The sequence below is a fragment of the Staurois parvus genome, unplaced genomic scaffold, assembly GCF_062004578.1.
Source record: "Staurois parvus isolate SC_StPar_1 unplaced genomic scaffold, SC_StPar_1.0 ptg000587l, whole genome shotgun sequence".
NCBI lineage: Eukaryota > Metazoa > Chordata > Amphibia > Anura > Ranidae > Staurois > Staurois parvus.
The window spans coordinates 43635-66069 of record NW_028318383.1 but is presented as its reverse complement, the minus strand read 5'-3'; the positions used below and the strand labels follow the sequence as shown (position 1 = coordinate 66069).

Here is a 22435-nt window from a genome sequence, read left to right as displayed (position 1 = left end):
CCAGTGACACCAATACAGTGATCAGCGCTAATAAAAAGCCCTGACACTGTACTAATGGCACTGGGAAGGAAGGGGTTAACATGAGGGGCGATCAAAGGGTTAACTGTGTGCTGGGTGTGTTTTACTAGGAGAGATACAAAGCAGCATGTCCTTGCTGGCAGGAGAGAGATCTGTATTGTGTCACATGGCGGTGGAGAATCTCCGTTGATTGACATCCGTAGCCGCCAATGGCAGTGCGGGTTGGGCGTGCACGTACCCTACCCAGAAATGCAAATCTGCTATGGGGGGGGGCGGGGATGGCAACTGGTTAAAGGCAACTAGGAGCTTCAATGTCCCTTTATGATGTCAATGTGTATTGTAGTATTGTGATACTGAATATCGACTTTTTGTGTAACAGAACAATCTTCCGAGTTCCAACTCGGCTAAAGCTGAACTGACCAGCGAAGCTGACACTCTACTGACTATCCAGGCCTCCATAGATGCCAATCTCCTCCCGCAAGTGGTAAGTGTTTCGTAATGTATCGATAACGGTTCTTCATGGACTCTCCTGAATTTCTGGGTCATCAAAGGAACTTGTTTGTAGGGGAGGGGCCTGTTATGGGGGGGGGCAGGGGCGGACTGACAACTCATGGGGCCCCCGGGCAATAGGGATCATGGGGCCCCTGTGTCCATGCCCACACTCAAAGCACACCCAAAAAAGCCTATAAAAGGTACCAGGGGCATTTCATGGGGCCCCCTACTGACCCTGGGCCCCCGGGCAGTGCCTGAGTGTTCGAATGGTCAGTCCGCTCCTGGGGGGGGGGGGGTTATAAGTTCATTTTCATATCATTTAGTTTTTTTCCTTCTAAACATTTAATTTCTAGACCTATTCTTGGTATCAGTGCCGGGACAAGGTCATTTAGAGCCCAGGGAGAGCATGCCAAACTGCGCCCCTCGCAAAACCGCGCCATAAAAATGCTCAAATTTGCTACGCTCAAGTGCAAATGCAGCCTTAGAGGTCGATTTATATTATATAGTATTTATTTATAATACATTCAGCAGCAAAAAAATGTCTGAATAAAATGTCGCCGTCGTTTTTATAGAAGATTCATTTCTGTGCCATCACCTCCATCTATTGGGCAGTACAGTAGCTAAATAGTTAGCACTTCCGCCTGGCCGTACTCAGGTCGTTGGTTCGATTCCCAACCATGACACCACCTGCCTGGAGTTTTTTGCATGTTCTCCCTGTGCCTGCGTGTGTTTCCTCCGGGTACTCCGGTTTCCTCCCACACTCCAAAGACATGCTGGTAGGTGAATTGGCTCCTGTCTAAATTGTCCCTAGTATGTGTATGTATGAATGTCAGTTAGGGACCTTAGATTGTACGCCCCTTGAGGGTTAGGGACCTTAGATTTTACGCCCCTTGAGGGTTAGGGACCTTAGATTGTACGCCCCTTGAAGGTTAGGGACCTTAGATTGTACACCCCTTGAGGGTTAGGGACCTTAGATTGTACACCCCTTGAGGGTTAGGGACCTTAGATTGTATGCCCCTTGAAAGTTGAAACCTTAGATTGTACGCCCCTTGAAAGTTGAGACCTTAGATTGTACATCTCTTGAGGGTTAGAGACCTTAGATTGCACGCCCCTTGAGGGTTAGGGACCTTAGACTGTACACCCCTTGAGGGTTAGAGACCTTAGATTGTACACCCCTTGAGGGTTAGGGACCTTAGACTGTACGCCCCTTGAGGGTTAGGGACCTTAGATTGTACACCCCTTGAGGGTTAGGGACCTTAGATTGCACGCCCCTTGAGGGTTAGGGACCTTAGATTGTACACCCCTTGAGGGTTAGGGACCTTAGGCTGTACGCCCCTTGAGGGTTAGGGACCTTAGACTGTACGCCCCTTGAGGGTTAGGGACCTTAGATTGTACACCCCTTGAGGGTTAGGGACCTTAGGCTGTACGCCCCTTGAGGGTTAGGGACCTTAGACTGTACGCCCCTTGAGGGTTAGGGACCTTAGATTGTACACCCCTTGAGGGTTAGGGACCTTAGATTGCACGCCCCTTGAGGGTTAGGGACCTTAGACTGTACGCCCCTTGAGGGTTAGGGACCTTAGATTGTACACCCCTTGAGGGTTAGGGACCTTAGATTGTACACCCCTTGAGGGTTAGGAACCTTAGATTGTACACCCCTTGAGGGTTAGGGACCTTAGATTGTACTCCCCTTGAGGGTTAGGGACCTTAGATTGCTTGCCCCTTGAGGGTTAGGGACCTTAGGTTATACGCCCCTTGAGGGTTAGGGACCTTAGGTTATACGCCCCTTGAGGGTCAGGAACCTTAGATTGTACACCCCTTAAAGGTTAGGGACCTTAGATTGTATGCCCCTTGAGGGTTAGGGACCTTAGATTGTATGCCCCTTGAGAGTTGGGACCTTAGATTGTACGCCTCTTGAGGGTTAGGGACATTAGATTGTACTCCCCTTGAGGGTTAGGGACCTTAGATTGTACACCCCTTGAGGGTTAGGGACCTTAGATTGTACGCCCCTTGAGGGTTAGGGACCTTAGATTGTACACCCCTTGAGGGTTAGGGACCTTAGATTGTACACCCCTTGAGGGTTAGGGACCTTAGATTGTACTGCCCTTGAGGGTTAGGGACCTTAGATTGTACTGCCCTTGAGGGTTAGGGACCTTAGATTGTACACCCCTTGAGGGTTAGGGACCTTAGATTGTACACCCCTTGAGGGTTAGGGACCTTAGATTGTACACCTCTTGAGGGTTAGGGACCTTAGATTGTACACCCCTTGAGGGTTAGGGACCTTAGATTGTACACCCCTTGAGGGTTGGGGACCTTAGATTGTACTGCCCTTGAGGGTTAGGGACCTTAGATTGTACACCCCTTGAGGGTTGGGGACCTTAGATTGTACTGCCCTTGAGGGTTAGGGACCTTAGATTGTACTCCCCTTGAGGGTTAGGGACCTTAGATTGTACACCCCTTGAGGGTTAGGGACCTTAGATTGTACACCCCTTGAGGGTTAGGGACCTTAGATTGTACACCCCTTGAGGGTTAGGGACTGATGTGAATGTACAATATATATGTAAAGCGCGGCGTAAATGAACGGCGCTATACAAGTACCTGAAATAAATAATTGACCAAAATGCGGTATAGTTTTTTTCCGAGTGATTTCAGAAGGCTGTACATCATTTTGGCCACTAGATGGAGATGACGACTCGTATTAATCGCTTGGGAAAATTACGGTGACGTTTTGTTCAGCTTTCACGACTAGCTTCCGACATTCAGGCAAGGAATGTTCTATAAATGGGTCCCATAGTATTCAGAATAAAATTCAATAAAAAAAAAAAAAAAACTCTGTTGGTATTCCTGGAATGTTGTACAGATATCATCCTATTGTCCGTAGGGAGGAAAGTGACTGGCTTGCTTCGGATATTTCTGGTTGTAGAGAGATTTTTGTATCAATAACGTCTCTTTTTATCTTCCAGAAAAGTATTAATAAGAGTATCGTCGGTCTGCAAACCACAACCGCAACGCTGCCGGTAAGTGTGCCATGTACCTCCTGAGAGACCAGGTTACTTCCATTCCTGAAAATGCTAGTTTGATGGCTGTCGTGCGCAAAATGCGAACGCATGCATAGGTACCTCATACATAGGTAAATGGCGATCGCACCACACATGTGAGGTATCGCCGCGGATGCCAGAGCGAGGGAAATAATTTTAGCTCCAGACCTCCTTTGTAACCTGTAAAGGCTTTTAACCACTTCAATACCGGCCACTTGCACCCCTTCCTGCCCAAGCCAGTTTCCAGCTTTCAGCGCACTTTGAATAACAATTACGCGGTCATGCAACACTGTACCCATATTACATTTTTATCATTTTCGCGGTGCTATTTATTCACCACTTTTTTTTTTCGAAATAAATGAAAAAATGTCGTGAATATTGAAATAAAATGTGTTTTTCTTTGTTTCTGTTCTAAAAATTTTGCAAATAAATATTCCTTCTTCATGAATTTAGGCCAAAATGTATACTGCTACATTTCAAATCAGTGTTTATTATTTAGTCTGCAGGAAGGTTACAAACTTTGGTATATATCTGAAAATCGATCGATCCTGACGTACTGATCTCATTTCTTGAGGTCCTAAAATGTCAGGACAGTACAGATATCCCCCAAATGTCAGGACAGTACAGATATCCCCCAAATGTCAGGACAGGACAGATATCCCCCAAATGTCAGGACAGTACAGATATCCCCCAAATGTCAGCACAGTACAGATATCCCCCAAATGTCAGAACAGGACAGATATCCCCCAAATGTCAGAACAGTACAGATATCCCCCAAATGTCAGAACAGTACAGATATCCCCCAAATGTCAGGACAGTACAGATATCCCCCAAATGCCAGGACAGTACAGATATCCCCCAAATGCCAGGACAGTACTGATATCCCCCAAATGCCAGGACAGTACAGATATCCCCCCAAATGCCAGGACAGTACTAATATCCCCCAAATGTCAGGACAGTACTGATATCCCCCAAATGTCAGGACAGTACTGATATCCCCCAAATGCCAGGACAGTACTAATATCCCCCAAATGTCAGGACAGTACTGATATCCCCCAAATGCCAGGACAGTACTGATATCCCCCAAATGCCAGGACAGTACAGATATCCCCCAAATGTCAGGACAGGACAGATATCCCCCAAATGTCAAGACAGTACAGATATCCCCCAAATGTCAGGACAGGACAGATATCCCCCAAATGTCAGCACAGTACAGATATCCCCCAAATGTCAGAACAGGACAGATATCCACCAAATGTCAGAACAGTACAGATATCCCCCAAATGTCAGGACAGTACAGATATCCCCCAAATGTCAGGACAGTACAGATATCCCCCAAATGTAAGGACGGTACAGATATCCCCCAAATGTCAGGACGGTACAGATATCCCCCCAAATGTCAGGACGGTACAGATATCCCCCAAATGTCAGGACGGTACAGATATCCCCCAAATGTCAGGACGGTACAGATATCCCCCAAATGTCAGAACAGTACAGATATCCCCCAAATGTCAGGACGGTACAGATATCCCCCAAATGTCAGGACAGTACAGATATTCCCCAAATGTCAGGACAGTACAGATATCCCCCAAATGTCAGGACAGTACAGATATCCCCCAAATGTCAGAACAGTACAGATATCCCCCAAATGTCAGGACAGTACAGATATCCCCCAAATGACCCCTTTTTGGAAAGTAGACAGTCTGAGGTATTTAGTAAGATGCATGGTGAGATTTCTGAAGTTGTAAGTTCTATGGTTGCACTGGATGGACTTTTGTCTTTTTTCAGCCAGACTAACTATGTAACTATGTAAGTTTTCTTTTCTCATAATTTTTGAAAATGAAGAAATATAAAAAGAAATTCCCAATTTTTTATTTTGTTTTTTTACATACTGTCACCAGTGCAGTACAGGGTCATCATATAACTGGTGTGGCGGTGATCAGGGACACTGACTGGCGACAGTATGAAAAAAAAAATTATAAATTTTTTTCAAATGGGGACACCTGATGTAAATGGGGACTGTGATTGGGACACCTAATATAAAGGGGGACTTTGGAGCACCTGATGTAAGGGGGCACTCTGACTGGGACACCTGATGTAAGGGGCACTCTGACTGGGACACCTGATGTAAGGGGGCACTCTGACTGGGACACCTGATGTAAAGAAGGACTCTGATGGGGACACCTGATGTAAAGGGGAACTGTGGGGCACCTGATGTAAGGGGGCACTCTGACTGGGACACCTGATGTAAAGGGGAACTCTGATTGGGACACCTGATGTAAGGGGCACACTGACTGGGACACCTGATGTAAAGGAGGACTCTTATGTGGACACCTGATGTAAAGAGGAACTTTGGGACACCTGATGTAAGGGGGCACTCTGACTGGGACACCTGATGTAAAGAAGGACTCTGATGGGGACACCTGATGTAAAGGGGAACTTTGGGACACCTGATGTAAGGGGGCACTCTGACTGGGACACCTGATGTAAGGGGGCACCCTGACTGGGACACCTGATGTAAGGGGCACACTGACTGGGACACCTGATGTAAGGGGGCACCCTGACTGGGACACCTGATGTAAGGGGGCACTCTAACTGGGACACCTGATGTAAGGGGGCACTCTGATTGGGACACCTGATGTAAGGGGGCACCCTGACTGGGACACCTGATGTAAGGGGGCACTCTAACTGGGACACCTGATGTAAGGGGGCACTCTGACTGGGACACCTGATGTAAGGGGCACTCTGACTGAGACACCTGATGTAAGGGGCACTCTGATGGGGACACCTGATGTAAGGGGCACTCTGATGGGGACACCTGATGTAAGGGGCACTCTGACTGAGACACCTGATGTAAGGGGGCACTCTGATGGGGACACCTGATGTAAGGGGCACTCTGATGGGGACACCTGATGTAAGGGGCACTCTGACTGGGACACCTGATGTAAGGGGGCACTCTGACTGGGACACCTGATGTAAGGGGGCACTCTGATGGGAACACCTGATGTAAAGGGGGACTCTGAGGGGGGAGATTTAGATAGAGATTTAGAACTCAGCATATTTTAGCCCTGGGACCTCTTTGAATGTGAATTCATTCCCTCTTCGCTGGGTGCACTTTTGTGTATTGCAGGCAAGGCTGGTGCTAGACAAGACCAGCTACTTGCGCCCCCCCCCCCCCAAAAAAAAAGAAAAGGAAAACAGTAGAGAATATTAAATCAATGAAATGGCTAAATTTCTTTTAATTTGCAAAAATAATTGTCATAAGATGCCTCCAGCACCAATATTAAAGACAAAATATATATTGACCAGATATAAAGTAACTATATTAACCAATCAGACAGAGAAACAAAAAAAAAAGACAGAGTTACAAAAATTCACAGTGATCAGCAGCCGCTTTGCAGTAAGGGACTGAGTCTGAGAGGAACACTAGAAGGAGCTCAGCTGCTACACTGGCTACAGACACCCGGCATCTTCCTTTGTCCTTTCTTCCTCCTCTCAGCTGAAGAATCATTCATGATGTGGTGGTATTCCACACGATCAATCAGCATCCGCTTCCCTCACCCCGACAATTGTCCGACCCCCCCCCCCTCCTCCCTTCACTTTCATGACCTGCCATCCTCCTAGGCTCGGCTCACCTCTGATGGCTCCTGCCGGGGTGCGGAGTTCAGCTGTGGCTCTCAGTGAGGAGCCAGTACTACACCGCTTCCCTCTTATACACATTGGGCCCTAATCATCCTACTCACATAGGGTTAACCCTGCAACCAAAAAACACCCCTGCCTAGAAGAAGGAGGAGCCAGCGCTGGGCACTAGCCAGAGGATCGTGTGTGCCAGTGTGTGTACAGACCAATCCTCCAATCAGAGACTACTGACCGCCCGGGGTCCTGGGCGAATGTCCTCAATTCCCATCCCAGGGGGAGACGACACTTCACTGCTACACGGAATACTGTCATGTGCGTAGATATGTACTAAATGGTCATGTGTGTGGACATATGTCATGTGTGTGGAAGATACCATCTTTCCCTGTGTATAAGGAAAGGGGATTCTGCAGAAAAATGAAGAATTCATACAAGAGGTCCATAGGCCACACAGAGAGAGTGACGGCCTGTGCTGCGCCCAGGTGCCCCTAGGTGGCAATGCACCCTAGGCGTCTGCCTAGCGGAAGCACCGGCCCTGATTGCAGGAATGTGTGCCGAATTGCGTGAATTACTGCAATACACAGACACACACAACCCTTCTACAGGGCAGTACCGCCTGTCAACTCCATTAAATTTGCCATGACGGAAGGGGGGAGGGGCACTATGACAATATATTTGTGCTCATTATATATGCAGGAACTCTCACATTTTGTGTCTTTTTTTCTATCTCACATACAGGCCACCCTGAATAAGACTCTCGCAGATATTAATGCCGCGCAGACCTACATGGACACTAAAGTGGTTTCAATAGTGAAGAATGTAAGTATTTCTGGGGGGAGGGGCGGACGGATAGAAGACCATGCAGATCGTTACAAATGGCCGCAATGTATACAATATGGGCATTTCCCCTCTGCTGGCAGTGATTGGTGCAGTGTATAGTTGCCACTAGTCAGCCTTCACAAATCAATGACAGGCGGCAGCTGTATGCATAGACATGCTAATCTACATGTGTACAGGTTCTGTATGAGTCTCCCTAGTCTGCGTTCAATCTTAGGGCTTGTCAGGACCTGAATCACCTGCTGGTGCCACTGTGCTTCTCAGAGTGGAAGGTTGTAGTTCCAGTGTCCACCAGCAGGTGTCTCCCAGCAGACAGCAGATTCTAGAAACCAGTCTCCACCTGATGCTGGCAGGATATATAGCAGAGAAAGACCTATATACCCTCCCAGCAGCCAGCATCAGGTAGAGACTGATTACTAAAATCTGCTGACTGCTGGAGGACACCTGCTGGTGGCACTGTATTTCCCTGGATGGATGATTGTAGTTCTAGTGTCCACCAGCAGGTGTCTTCTAGCAGTTTCTAGTGATCAGTTTACACCTGATACTGGCTGCTGGGAGGATATATAGGTCCTCCTCTGTTATTATTTTAACAAAAAGGACCTATATACCTATCTGTGTTCAATCTCAGAGATAGTCAGGACCCAAATTACCTGCAGGTGGCGCTGTGCTTCCCAGAGTGGTAGGTTGTAGTTTCAGTGTCCTCCAATGAATGTCTCCCATCAGCCAGCAATTTCTAGTAATCAGTCTCCACTTGATGCTGGCTGCTGGGAGGGTATATAGGTCCTCCTCTGATATCATTGTAATAACAAGAAAGGACTTATATACCCTATTAGCATCCAGCATCGGGTGGAGATTGATTACTAAAAGCTGCTGGCTGCTGTGAGACAACTGCTGGTGGTACTATGGTTTCCTGGACAGAGCGTTGTAGTTCTAGTGTCCACAAGTGGGTTTCTCCGATCAGCCTGCAGTTTCTAGTAATCAGTCTTCACAGGATGCTGGCTGCTGGGAGAGTATATAGGTCCTCCTCTGCTATTATCTAGTGTCCACCAGTGGGTGTCTCCCATCAGCCAGCAGTTTCTAGTAATCAGTCTCCACCTGATGCTGGCTGCTGGGAGAGTATATAGGTTCTCCTCTGCTGTTATTGTTATATCAAGGGAGGACCTATATACCCTACTAGCATCCAGCATCGGGTGGAGATTGATTACTAGAAACTGCTGGCTGCTGTGAGACAACTGCTGGTGGTACTATGGTTTCCTGGACAGAGTGTTGTAGTTCTAGTGTCCACCAGTGGGTGTCCCTCATCAGCCTGCAGTTTCTATTAATCAGTCCTCACCAGATGCTGGCTGCTGGGAGGGTGTATAGCTCCTCCTCTGATATTATTGTAATAACAAGACAGGACCCATATACCCTACTAGCATCCAGCATCAGGTGGAGATTGATTACCAAAGGCTGCTGTGAGACAACTACTGGTGGCCCTGTTGTTTCCTGAATGGAGGGTTGTAGTTTCAGTGTCCACCAGTGGGTGTCACTCATCAGCCTGCAGTTTCTAGTAATCAGTCTCCGCCGGATGCTGGCTGCTGGGAGGGTATATAGGTCTTCCTCTGCTATTATTGTAAAAACAAGAAAGGACCTACTGTATATACCCTCCTAGCAGCCATTATCAGTTACAGACTGATTACTAAAATTTGCTGGCTGCTGGAGGACACCTGCTGGTGGCACTGTGGTTCCCTGGGCGGATGATTGTAGTTCCAGTGTCCACCAGCAGGTGGGTGTCTTCTAGCAGCTAGTTTCTAGTGATCAGTCTCCACCTGATACTGGCTACTGGGAGGGTATATAGGTCCTCCTCTGCTATTATTGTAATAAAAAGAATGGACCTATATACCCTCCCAGCAGCCAGCAGTATCATTCACAGCATTCCTTGAATGGATCTGTTTGGGAAACCGGTAAATTGATGCGTTTAGTTATTCTTTAAGTCTATATGGCTTCTATAAAAATATAATTGTTAAAATATTTATTTATTGTTTTACCTTTGAAAAGTATTTTCATGCTCCGACTGACCCTGTATTCCTCATTTCCCAACAGGAGACATTAAATTATCTGAATACCATCTTGGGGTACTTTGATACCTACATTACCTGGGCAAAGACCATGGTGAGTGATGGCGGGAATTCACATACAGCTTACAGAGAAGGTGGCCAGCCTATGTCATCTCAAACCGAAGTGCTCAGATTCTGGTGCAGCCGTGCATGGCGGCCAATCAGCTTCTAGCTTCAGCTTGTTCCATTAACCACCTCTCGGCCGGTCGTTGTGTATAAACCGCCGGACGGTGACAGTCCAGGATCGGGTGGCCGTTTATAAATGGCCTCCCCGCACCCTGCTTGTGCGCGCTCCCTGGGAGCATGCAGCACCGCGATCTGGTGCCCGCTGTGTCCTCTGAACACAGTGGAACACCGATCGTCGGACGGGACCTCTGTACGAGGTCCTGACCATGTGATCACTGATTGGCCAATCAGTGATCACATGCAAAGTAGTAAGCAAGATGTCACTTGTGGAAGGGGATGAAAGTGTCCGGACTGGAAGGGGGTGAAAGTGTCCGGACTGGAAGGGGGGTGAAAGTGTCCGGACTGGAAGGGGGTGAAAGTGTCCGGACTGGAAGGGGGGTGAAAGTGTCCGGACTGGAAGGGGGTGAAAGTGTCCGGACTGGAAGGGGGTGAAAGTGTCCGGACTGGAAGGGGGGGAAAGTGTCTGGACTGGAAGGGGGGAAAAGGGTCCGGACTGGAAGGGGGTAAAAGTGTCCGGACTGGAAGGGGGGGAAAGTGTCTGGACTGGAAGGGGGGAAAAGGGTCCGGACTGGAAGGGGGTGAAAGTGTCCGGACTGGAAGAGGGGGAAAGCGTCCGGACTGGAAGGGGGGGAAAGTGTCCGGACTGGAAGTGGGGGAAAGTGTCCGGACTGGAAGGGGGGGAAAGTGTCCGGACTGGAAGTGGGGGAAAGTGTCCGGACTGGAAGTGGTTAAGCTTTAAAAATAAAACCCGGAAGCTGATTGGTTGTCGCCGGTTTTAGTAAATAACCCCCACTGCGTTCATCCATTATGACATCATGCTATAGGCTGATCTCGTTCGTCACTTGACTTTCGGTGGTTACAGCTGCAGGCATCACCCTATTACTGTTTTTTTAGATTTGGGGGTCGGCTCTCACGTAACAGCAATTAAAGTGGCTAACTAGCTACTACCCCCCCCCCCTTCCCCCCACCACCACTCATTTGAACGGACTCCCGTGCCCTGGGACACGCAGGGAAGTCCCTGCACTTCTTTAGAACTGTGACCTGGAAAGAAAAGAAAATTCTGGGCCATGAAATTTTTTTTCTGTAGCAACAGGAGGTGAAATGAAAGGCTTGGTTGAGAGAATTTCGAAATCAACGGTGGCGCCATCGGGTTACAAAATGTCACAAAGTTCCGATTTTCTGAAGAAAATTCATTCGGAATTCGACCCGTGTATGGCCTGCATAAAGGAATCAACTGGACAATGTTTAGCACAGTAAATACGTCCAAAAATAGGTGAAAGGTACTACCACTGGCCCAGATGCACATCCAGAACCACAGATTTATGGTACAGAGCAGGGGCGGACTGACAACTCATGGGGCCCCCGGGCAATAGGGGATCATGGGGCCCCTGCATCCTTGCCCACACTCAAAGCACACCCAAAAAAGCCTATAAAAGGTACCAGGGGCATTTCATGGGGCCTCCTACTGACCCCGGGCCCTCGGGCAGTGCCTGAGTGCTCGAATGATCAGTCCACCCCTGGTACAGAGACAGCTTAATATTATGGAGCCATTTATTCCTAACTGAATAGTTAAATAGCCAGCAACAACCTGATCTCCTAACAAAGAACAATGTAGCGTGTATGTTGATAAATTACAAACAGATTTTTGTTCTCTTTTACATATTACACATTATGCTTAGTGTAGTACATAAATGTGGCCATTAGGTGTCAGTAGTTCTCCAATGTCTCATGTTGTACATCATACAGCTGGGCGCAGTACACTAATATGGCCATTAGATGGCGCTGGTTTTCTTTGAATTTATTTATTTATTTTTTATTTATTTCAGGTACTTATATAGCGCCATCAATTTACGCCGCGCTTTACATATATATTGTACATTCACATCAGTCTCCGCCCCCGAGGAGTGTACAATCTAAGGTCCCTAACGCCCATTCATACATATACATACTAGGGCCAATATAGACAGGAGCCAATAACCTCCCAGCATGTCTTTGGAGTGTGGGAGGAAACCAGAGTACCTGGAGGAAACCCACGCAGGCACGGGCCAAAATTTATTCAATTATCTTTTTAGTAAAAAAAAAAATAACCCAAATTAGTTTATAACCAAAAATTATAATTAAAAAAAAAATGTTTTACATTTTCATTTTATTTTTTTATATTACTATTTTTTTTTTTTTTACATACTGTCACCCTAGCAGTACAGTGTCACCATGGTGACACTGTACTACTTGGGGGGGGGGGGGGGAGTGATGAAGATCTTTTTTTTTTTTTTTTTTTTACACTGATTGCTTTTATACCCATAAAGGCTGTAAAAGAAATAATTTCTCCTTCTCTCTGGCTGCATTCTTGCAGTCATTGAGAAATACTGTGTGAGCTGTGATTGGTCACAGCTTGTCACATGGTACAAGGCTGTTGTGAATAGCCCTGTACCATGTGATCTCTGTGATCATTCACAGATTTCACACGTAGTAAGCAATGATGTCAGAAGTAGCATCTTGCTTACAACTTTGCATGTGATCACTGATTGGCCAATCAGTGATCACATGATGGGGACCTCACACAGAGGTCCTGTACAGCGGTCGGAAACAGCAGGCACCAGATCGCAGTTCCGCGCGCTCCCAGGCTGAAAATGCGGGCGTCGTTTATGAACGGCAACCCGCCCCTGCACTGCCCTTCTGGACTTTTAGTGGTTAAAACCTTTTTTTACATTTTTGTATTAAGAAATGGAAAAACCTTTAAAATTAAAAAAAGCGACTTTGCTGCAATATTAACCTTCCATCCGGAGTTGTCCTGCGCAGTCACTGCTCCGCCACTAGAGGCTCCACACTTCCAGGGGAATAGACCGCCATCACCCGGCTCAGAGGGTGTGTGAAAAATCCAATTGTGATGTAAAGGTGAGTCCGACAAGCAGGAGGGAGGATCTTACATGAGCCTCGCCAGCAACTGTGACCTGGAGCTTCGCACCCTCCGAGGCGACCAATAGGGGAGCCAGAGATGTGTGTTGGGAATCAATGAAATGTGTATAGATACGTTGTTTCTGTTTCATTCTCGGATCTGAAATCACATTTGTGCTGCTTCCTCTACAGCTGACCACCCAACTCGCCCGGTGCAAGCCTGTCGCCAGCGCTCTGGACTCGGCGGAAATCCTCGTCTGTCAGGACATCGTGGACTCCTTTGTAAGTACAGAAACATGAAACTGTAACTTTGTAGAAGGAGGAGGAGGCATTTCCTCAGTCTCCCCTCCCCCGGCGATCACACTGTACATTGTAACTTTGTAGAAGGAGGAGGAGGCGTTTCCTCAGTCTCCCCTCCCCCACTGATCAGACTGTACATCGTAACTTTGTAGAAGGAGGAGGAGTCATTTCCTCAGCCTTCCCTCCCCCAGCGATCAGACTGCTCATTGCAGCAAGTCACAAGGTGAGAGGCTTTGACCTGGGTCAAACATTTGGGAACAAAGCCAAGAAGTGCACAGGCACCGGGATTTACATGATGGTGTCATTTCTGAGTCAATCTCAGTTCTGGAAATAAAGGGTGACCCTGGATGATGCCTGAACAAAGATGGCGCCATCCTTCTGGAGATAGAGATAAAGTAACATTGTTTATAAACATCGATCAGACGGGAGATAGAGATACAAAGTAACATTGTTTATAAACATCGATCAGACGGGAGATAGAGAGATACAAAGTAACATTGTTTATAAACATCGATCAGACGGGGGACAGAGATACAAAGTAACATCGTTTATAAACATCGATCAGACGAGAGATGGAGAGATACAAAGTAACATTGTTTATAAACATCGATCAGACGGGAGATAGAGATACAAAGTAACATTGTTTATAAACATCGATCAGACGGGAGATAGAGATACAAAGTAACATTGTTTATAAACATCGGTCAGACGAGAGATGGAGAGATACAAAGTAACATTGTTTATAAACATCGATCAGACGGGAGATAGAGATACAAAGTAACATTGTTTATAAACATCGATCAGACGGGAGATAGAGATACAAAGTAACATTGTTTATAAACATCGATCAGACGGGGGACAGAGATACAAAGTAACATCGTTTATAAACATCGATCAGACGAGAGATGGAGAGATACAAAGTAACATTGTTTATAAACATCGATCAGACGGGAGATAGAGATACAAAGTAACATTGTTTATAAACATCGATCAGACGGGGGACAGAGATACAAAGTAACATTGTTTATAAACATCGATCAGACGGGAGATAGAGATACAAAGTAACATTGTTTATAAACATCGATCAGACGGGAGATAGAGATACAAAGTAACATTGTTTATAAACATCGATCAGACGGGAGATGGAGAGATACAAAGTAACATTGTTTATAAACATCGATCAGACGGGAGATAGAGATACAAAGTAACATTGTTTATAAACATCGATCAGACGGGAGATAGAGATACAAAGTAACATTGTTTATAAACATCGATCAGACGGGAGATGGAGAGATACAAAGTAACATTGTTTATAAACATCGATCAGACGGGAGATAGAGAGATACAAAGTAACATTGTTTATAAACATCGATCAGACGGGGGACAGAGATACAAAGTAACATTGTTTATAAACATCGATCAGACGAGAGATGGAGAGATACAAAGTAACATTGTTTATAAACATCGATCAGACGGGGGACAGAGATACAAAGTAACATTGTTTATAAACATCGATCAGACCGGAGATAGAGATACAAAGTAACATTGTTTATAAACATCGATCAGACGGGAGATAGAGATACAAAGTGTTACAAGGAGTTACTTAAAGGAATAGTCCAATGTGTGCAAAACATAAATACACCCACGTTGGACTATTCCTTTAAGTGACTCCAATGCTGGACATGACGGGTCTCTGTAGACGTTTCCTCAGCCTTGCATGCCGGTCAGAATCTATCTGCCAAATATATTCCTCTCTGTATGATGGGACAACTTCCTGTTTTGTTGATCTGGGGTCAGGAACGAAGGGGTGTGTGGCCCCGGGGGGGGGGGGGGGCTGAGGGTCCGAGGTCGGAATGTGTCCCGTTACAGTCCAGTTCATCCTGGCACTTTGCATTTAACAGACCATTTAATCCGCCGGTCAGCTGCGCGGACTTTGTTGTCGTAAACAAAAACGACGTGTAAATGATCACATGACATCGACCCTCGGACCCTCATCCCACTCATCAATCCCTGACCCCAACAAACTAACAGTCCGATGCCCCCCCCCACACAGGCACACAGACACGTGGGGCGTATTTATAAAACATGTGGAGAGCTACTCCTCTGTGGAGCTGCATGTACACTCATCCTGTGCAAATATTCATGGGCTGCTTTCTCTCCAGGTCGAATATTTATTACAGTGTGAATCAGGAAAATACTGCACTATGACCACTAGCTGGTGCTGATGATCCTAGGAAATGAGTCTTTATTTTTTGTGATCATCAGCGTCATCTCATGGCCATAATGAAGCATTTTCCTGTTCTGCATGAAAAAAAAAAAAGTTGAACCTGGAGAGAGAATAGTCTGTTTGATTTGAGTGGCTCAGTGGTTAGCACTCCTGCCTGGCAGCAATGGGGTGTTTGGCTGGGATTTGGCCCAGGGCACTACCTGCATGGAGTTTGCATAGGTTTCCTTCCACGCTCCATAGACACGCAGGTAAGTGATTGGCTCCTCATTATGTGTATGAGATAGGGAACTCAGATTGGAAGCTCCTCGGGGGAGGGACTTATGGGAATGATGTGTAGTATGGAAAGCGCTTAGTATATTGTTGGCGCTCTATACCTGTATTAACCACTTGATGACCGCAGGGCTCTGGGCTGTGATTGGACATAGCTGATCAGCAGGTCCTGGCTCTGAATCGTTGCTGATAGGCTTCCGCTTCGTACAGCCCCTCCCCCTCCCGCTGATCGCAGGTGTTTCTCAGGCACACCATTAAAAATGGTGCTCCCAAGAAACAATCCGATGGTACAGCCGGCTGCTCACAGAGGCGATGAGAGACTCTACGGCACGGGTATCAAACTGGCGGCCCTCCGGCTGTCCCCAAACTACAAGTCCCATCATGCCTCTGCCTGTGGGAGTCATGCTTGTAACTGTCACTCTTGCAATGCCTCATGGGACTTGTGGTTTGGCAACAGCTGGAGGGGCCACCAGTTTGACACCCGTGATCTACAGACTCTGATCGCTTCCATGGTGTTGGAGGACCAGAGTGACGTCATGACGTCACTTCCGGTTCCGGGACAGATGTAAATATTTTTTTTTTTCTTTTTTAAAGCAAAAGGTTAAAAAAAAGTTTTTTCGATCGTTTGCGCTTGATGGTAAAGGAGAGATTTGGGGTCTTTTTTGATCACAGATCTCTGCTTTAAAGAGGATCTGTCACGCTTATTTCTGTTACAAGGGATGTTTACGTTCCTTGTAATAGGAATAAAAGTGATAGAAAAAAAATAAAAGGGACTGTGTAAAAATAAAATAAATAAGAAAAAAAAATTAAAGTGCTCCCCATCCCTCCGTGCTCGCACGCTGAAGTGAACGCATACGTGAGTAAAGAATCCCCCCCCCCCCACATGGAAGAAAAATATATTTGACATATATTTGAAATACTACAATTTTGGCCGCATTCAATATATTTCAATAAATATATATATATATACACTGTATGTTGAAATACATTTTTATTACAAAATATATGAAAAATATTTTTAAAAATACATTTCCAAATATACTGTATGTCTTTAAAAATACATATCTCCATTTTTTTAATGCATTTACAAATATATGTGAATATATACGATATTCTAAATTGACTTTTTTATATGTTAAAAAAATCTGAAGAATATATTTAAAAAATATATATTTGTAAAAATATTTTTCATATATTTTATAATATATAAAAAACACATTTCGACATGCAGTCGATATATAAAAACTTGCGGCATATATTGTGTTTTGTTTTTTTTTATTTATATAATTATATTATTTATATATATTATATTTATATAAAAAAAAAATTTTTTTATTCATTTAAGTGTATTTTTAGAAAAAAAATAAAAATAAACAGCCGAAAAAAAAAAGTTTTCAACGATCGCCGTTTCATTCTCTGGGGTCTTTGCTAAATTAAAAAATATATAATATTTGGGGGTTAGAAGTCATTTTCTAGCAAAAAAAAAAATACGGAATTAAACTTGTAAACAAAACATGGCATAAAATGTGGTCTCTTCATCTGTGGATGTTCTCTCGATTCCAGAACGCGTATTGGTTCAGCCTCGGCTGGTGCACCATCTTCTTCATCCCCAGCATCATCCTGTCTGTGAAGTTGGCCAAATACTACCGCAGGATGAAAACCTCCGACGTCTACGAGTAAGATTCTCCACCGACATCCATCAATCACCTGAGCCAGACTCCCGACCAATCACCTGAGCCAGACTCCCGACCAATCGCCTGAGGACGACTCCCGACCAATCGCCTGAGGACGACTCCCGACCAATCGCCTGAGCCAGACTCCCGACCAATCGCCTGAGGACGACTCCCGACCAATCGCCTGAGCCAGACTCCCGACCAATCGCCTGAGCCAGACTCTCGACCAATTGCCTGAGGATGACCCCCGACCAATCGCCTAAACCAGATTCCCGACCAATCGCCTTAGCCAGACTCCCGACCAATCGCCTTAGCCAGACTCCCGACCAATCGCCTTAGCCAGACTCCCGACCAATCGCCTGAGCCAGACTCCCGACCAATCGCCTGAGGATGACCCCCGACCAATCGCCTGAGCCAGACTCCCGACCAATCGCCTTAGCCAGACTCCCGACCAATCGCCTGAGCCAGACTCCCGACCAATCGCCTAAACCAGATTCCCGACCAATCGCCTTAGCCAGACTCCCGACCAATTGTCTTAGGATGACCCCCGACCAATCACCTGAGGATGACCCCCGACCAATCGCCTGAGGATGACCCCCGACCAATCGCCTGAGGATGACCCCCGACCAATCGCCTGAGGATGACCCCCGACCAATCGCCTGAGGATGACCCCCGACCAATCGCCTGAGGATGACTCCCGACCAATCGCCTGAGCCAGACTCCTGACCAATCACCACACACCATACACAGATGGAAGCTGCTACTCCTGTCCATCCGGGTCTGAGATTGAGCTCCGGTTCACATCTATGTAGGTTTTCGGTCAATGCGTTTTTCCAGCACGTTTTGCGATGCGCTTTGCATTTTTGAACACGCGTTGTGCTTTTGGCGCGTTTCACTTTTTTTATTTGGCTTGTAGGAAAGTGTTCTGTTCATGTAGCGCGACTTTGATGCGACTTTACATTCCCTGGTGCTCGAGGAGCATCGAAGTCGCATTAAAGTAGTGCAGGAACCTTAATGTGTCCATAGTCGCACAAAACGGCGCGCTTTGCATTTTTGAACACGCGTTGTGTTTTTGACGCGTTTCGCTTTTTTATTTGGCTAGTAGGAAAGTATTCTGTTCGTGTAGTGCAACTTTGATGCGATTTTGATGCGACTTGTCCATAGTCGCACAATACGGCGTGCTTTGCATTTTTTTTGGGGGGGGGCTAATAGGAAAGTATGACAGTTCTGTTCATGTTGTTCAACTTTGATGCGACTTTACACTCTCTGGTACTCGAGGAGCATTGAAGTTGCATCAAAGTAGCGCAGGAACCTTTCTGTGTCTAGAGTGGCATGTCAGGGTCAGCCCGGGTTCACACTGAATGCGACATTGAATTGTTCTCCTTCACTTGACGTAGCACGATTTCAAAGCGACGGATCATTTCATGTGCCTCTGTGCGACTTCGTGCGCTGCTGTCAATGCTAGTCGCACCTGAAATCGAGGAAAATAGTGCAGGAACTACTGCCAAAATCGGGGCGACTCTGACGGTTCCATTGATGACAATAGAGTGCAACTTGAGTGCTCAAATCGCATGACAACTTAAGGCTTGTGTGGCAGAGGAGATGCAATTTTTTTTCTCCTGTGCTGCAGTATAATGACGCTTACAGGTCTTGTCCCTCCCCCCAGCCTGTGATTGGACAGTGAAAGAGAAGCGGTAGACGTATGAGTTCATCCCTGTCACTCTGCTCTCTCCTCCTGTCAGCATGCTCCTCGCACTACACACATGTATTCTTTACTGACCGCATTATGAGAATCACAAACCAAGACTTTGCTTTCTGAGTTGGTCCCGAGCGGCGTAATGACGTCTTTCTTTCTTCTCTTTCAGCGCCCCGAATGACCATCTGGAAATGTAAGTTTTCTCAGCGATAGTCCGCCATTGTTCTCTTCCTTCCCGCGGTGACAGGACTGAGCAGACATGGGAGGGGGAGGGGCTACTGCTAGAGATTCTGGTTTTGTTCAACTACAATTCCCAGCATGCCCTGCGAGCCAGCAGTGACAACGGTCAGCCGGGGATCGGGCAGGTCATGCAGGATCTTGTAGCCCTGCAGCTGACACCATGACTGGATCTAGGGGGGTGCTGGGGTGGGCTACGCCCTCCCATTCTGATATTTGCATCAGTACGCAAGTGACTGGGGACCAGGATGCAGGACTTCACTGGCTAAATAAGGATGAGGGTGTTATATTCTCGGTTCAGATGTATTCGGCGGGGTTCTTTTTAGGGATAGGTGAGAAAAACTGAATAATTGATGAGAAAAGAAGAAGCACCTCTAAGTGCAGCGTCCCGCTGGAGCAGCGTGGTGGCTGGAGGGAGACAGCTGTGCAGCCAGCTGGTGTGCACGTACTCCTCAATGCCAGATGGAATGCACGCTGGAGCGCAACGTCGGCATGGGCGTGATGACGTCAGTGGACCAAGATGCAACGTGAAGCATTTCAGAGCATGCGCTGGCCCGAAGTGGCGTTAGCGCGCTCCTTTGTTGAGCTGCTTGACACGTCTCGGAGCATGCGCTGGCCCGAAGTAGCGGAATCGCGCTCCTTTGTCGAGCTGCTTGATGCGTCTCGCAGCATGCGCTGGCCCGAAGTGGCGGAAGCGCGCTCCTTTGTCGAGCTGCTTGATGCGTCACGGAGCATGCGCTGGCCCGAAGTGGCGGAAGCGCGCTCCTTTGTCGAGCTGCTTGATGCGTCACGGAGCATGCGCTGGCCCGAAGTAGCGGAAGCGCGCTCCTTTGTCGAGCTGCTTGACACATTTCAGAGCATGCGCTGGCCCGAAGTGGCGGAAGCGCGCTCCTTTGTCGAGCTGCTTGACAAAGGAGCGCCCTTCCGCCACTTCAGGCCAGCGCATGCTCCGAAACGCATCGCATTGCATTTTGGTCCACTGACGTCATCACGCCGACGTTGCGCTCCTGCGTGCGTTCCATCTTCTCCTTCTCTCATTAACACAGAGTCTGCTACAGTACTGTTTGGAGCTTGCCCTTAGTGCCATACGGACCCCCCAGTTAAAGTCACCCCAACCATCGCCACCCACCACCAGACTGTTCCGGACTTGGTGCCAGTATTTGCTCTGATTATCATTTCTTCTTCTTTCAGCCGAATAATTGATGTTTTTCCCCTCTTTGCAGGACATCGACTTCCCAGCAATTCCTCATCCCTCGAGTAACTACAAAGTCGTGAAGGGGGCAGCGCTGAGACCATCAAGACCTCCAATGACCACCTTTACCGCGGATTCCAGCCTCCATCTTGTGCGTGACGCACGCTGAGACAAGCGGAACGTTGTTTAGTGTGACTATTTATTGCAGATTCGGTCTATTTATTTCCCGGTCTATTTTCACGGATCTACTGGCTGCGACGGGGTCTGGACGGGCAAAGCCAACCTGAGAGCCAACAGAAAACTTTGAGGGAACTTTATTTCAAGGTGACGGGTCTTCCTTCCTTCCTGTGTGTGAAGATTAGATGAACAGAATCTCTAGCGAGTCGGCCGCCGGACCCACCAAATGACCCCGGCTGCTGATGGCGGGTCCGGGCGGGTCCGGGCGGCACTTAGGAAACCACGTTGGATTGTGACTGGCATTTCTATTTTTATACATTTCATGGAAAATGTTTATCAATATTTTTTTTTTTTAATCTGATATTTTTCTAAACATAAAAATTTAAAGTGGAGAAAGTTTTATTTTTTTTCTTTTTAGGTAATAGTTATTAGAATAAGGAGGTTTCTGAAGAGCGCTCTGTATGATGTCTTCTGTTTCATGGGCCGAGACTATATATAAAACAGGACAGTGAGGGACCATGGGGTGGTTGCTGAGGCTGCATTCACAGTGAGGGACCGTAGGATGGATGCTGAGGCTGGAGTCACAGTGAGGGACCGTAGGATGGATGCTGAGGCTGCATTCACAGTGAGGGACCGTAGGATGGATGCTGAGGCTGGAGTCACAGTGAGGGACCGTAGGATGGATGCTGAGGCTGGAGTCACAGTGAGGGACCGTAGGATGGATGCTGAGGCTGGAGTCACAGTGAGGGACCGTAGGATGGATGCTGAGGCTGGAGTCACAGTGAGGGACCGTAGGATGGATGCTGAGGCTGGAGTCACAGTGAGGGACCGTAGGATGGATGCTGAGGCTGGAGTCACAGTGAGGGACCGTAGGATGGATGCTGAGGCTGGATTCACAGTGAGGGACCGTAGGATGAATGCTGAGGCTGGATTCACCTGGCAGTGAGCAACTGCGGGGTGAATGTTGAGACTGGGTTCACACAGCACTGAAGAGCCATGGGGTGGTTGCTGAGGCTGGATTCACCTGATAAAGAGGGACCGTGGGGTGGATGCTGAGGCTGGAATTACATGGCATATGTGAACCATGGGCTGGATGCTAAGAGTGGATTTACATGGCAGTGAGGGACCATGGGATGAATGTTGAGACAGCACTGAAGAGCCATGGTGTGGTTGCTGAGGCTGGATTCACAGTGAGGGACCGTAGGATGGATGCTGAGGCTGAATTCACCCAGCAATGAGGGACCACGAAGTGGAAGCTAAGGCTGGATTCACCCAGCAGTAAGGGACCCTTGCGTGGATGCTGAGGCTGGAATCATATGGCAGTGAGGAACCATGAAGTGGATGCTAAGACTGGATTTACATGGCAGTGAGGGACCATGGGGTGGTTGCTGAGGCTGGATTCACAGTGGGGGACCATGAAGTGGATGCTAAGGCTGGATTCACAATGAGTTACCGTAGGATGGATGCA

General features: G+C 47.2%; 1 protein-coding gene across 1 annotated transcript in view; it reads left to right on the top strand.

Moving 5' to 3' along the window:
• LOC149449999 (prominin-1-A-like) overlaps positions 1–21363 on the top strand; it is a 202331-nt gene extending 180968 nt beyond the window's left edge. Inside the window, exons 18-25 of the mRNA XM_089692505.1 lie at positions 398–502; positions 3471–3524; positions 7920–8000; positions 10101–10169; positions 13388–13477; positions 17556–17668; positions 19531–19554; positions 20822–21363. Of these exons, the coding sequence (XP_089548631.1) occupies positions 398–502; positions 3471–3524; positions 7920–8000; positions 10101–10169; positions 13388–13477; positions 17556–17668; positions 19531–19554; positions 20822–20873 (588 nt within the window). The 3' untranslated portion in view covers positions 20874–21363. The remainder of the gene's footprint in view (positions 1–397; positions 503–3470; positions 3525–7919; positions 8001–10100; positions 10170–13387; positions 13478–17555; positions 17669–19530; positions 19555–20821) is intronic.
• Positions 21364–22435: the final 1072 nt, after the last annotated feature.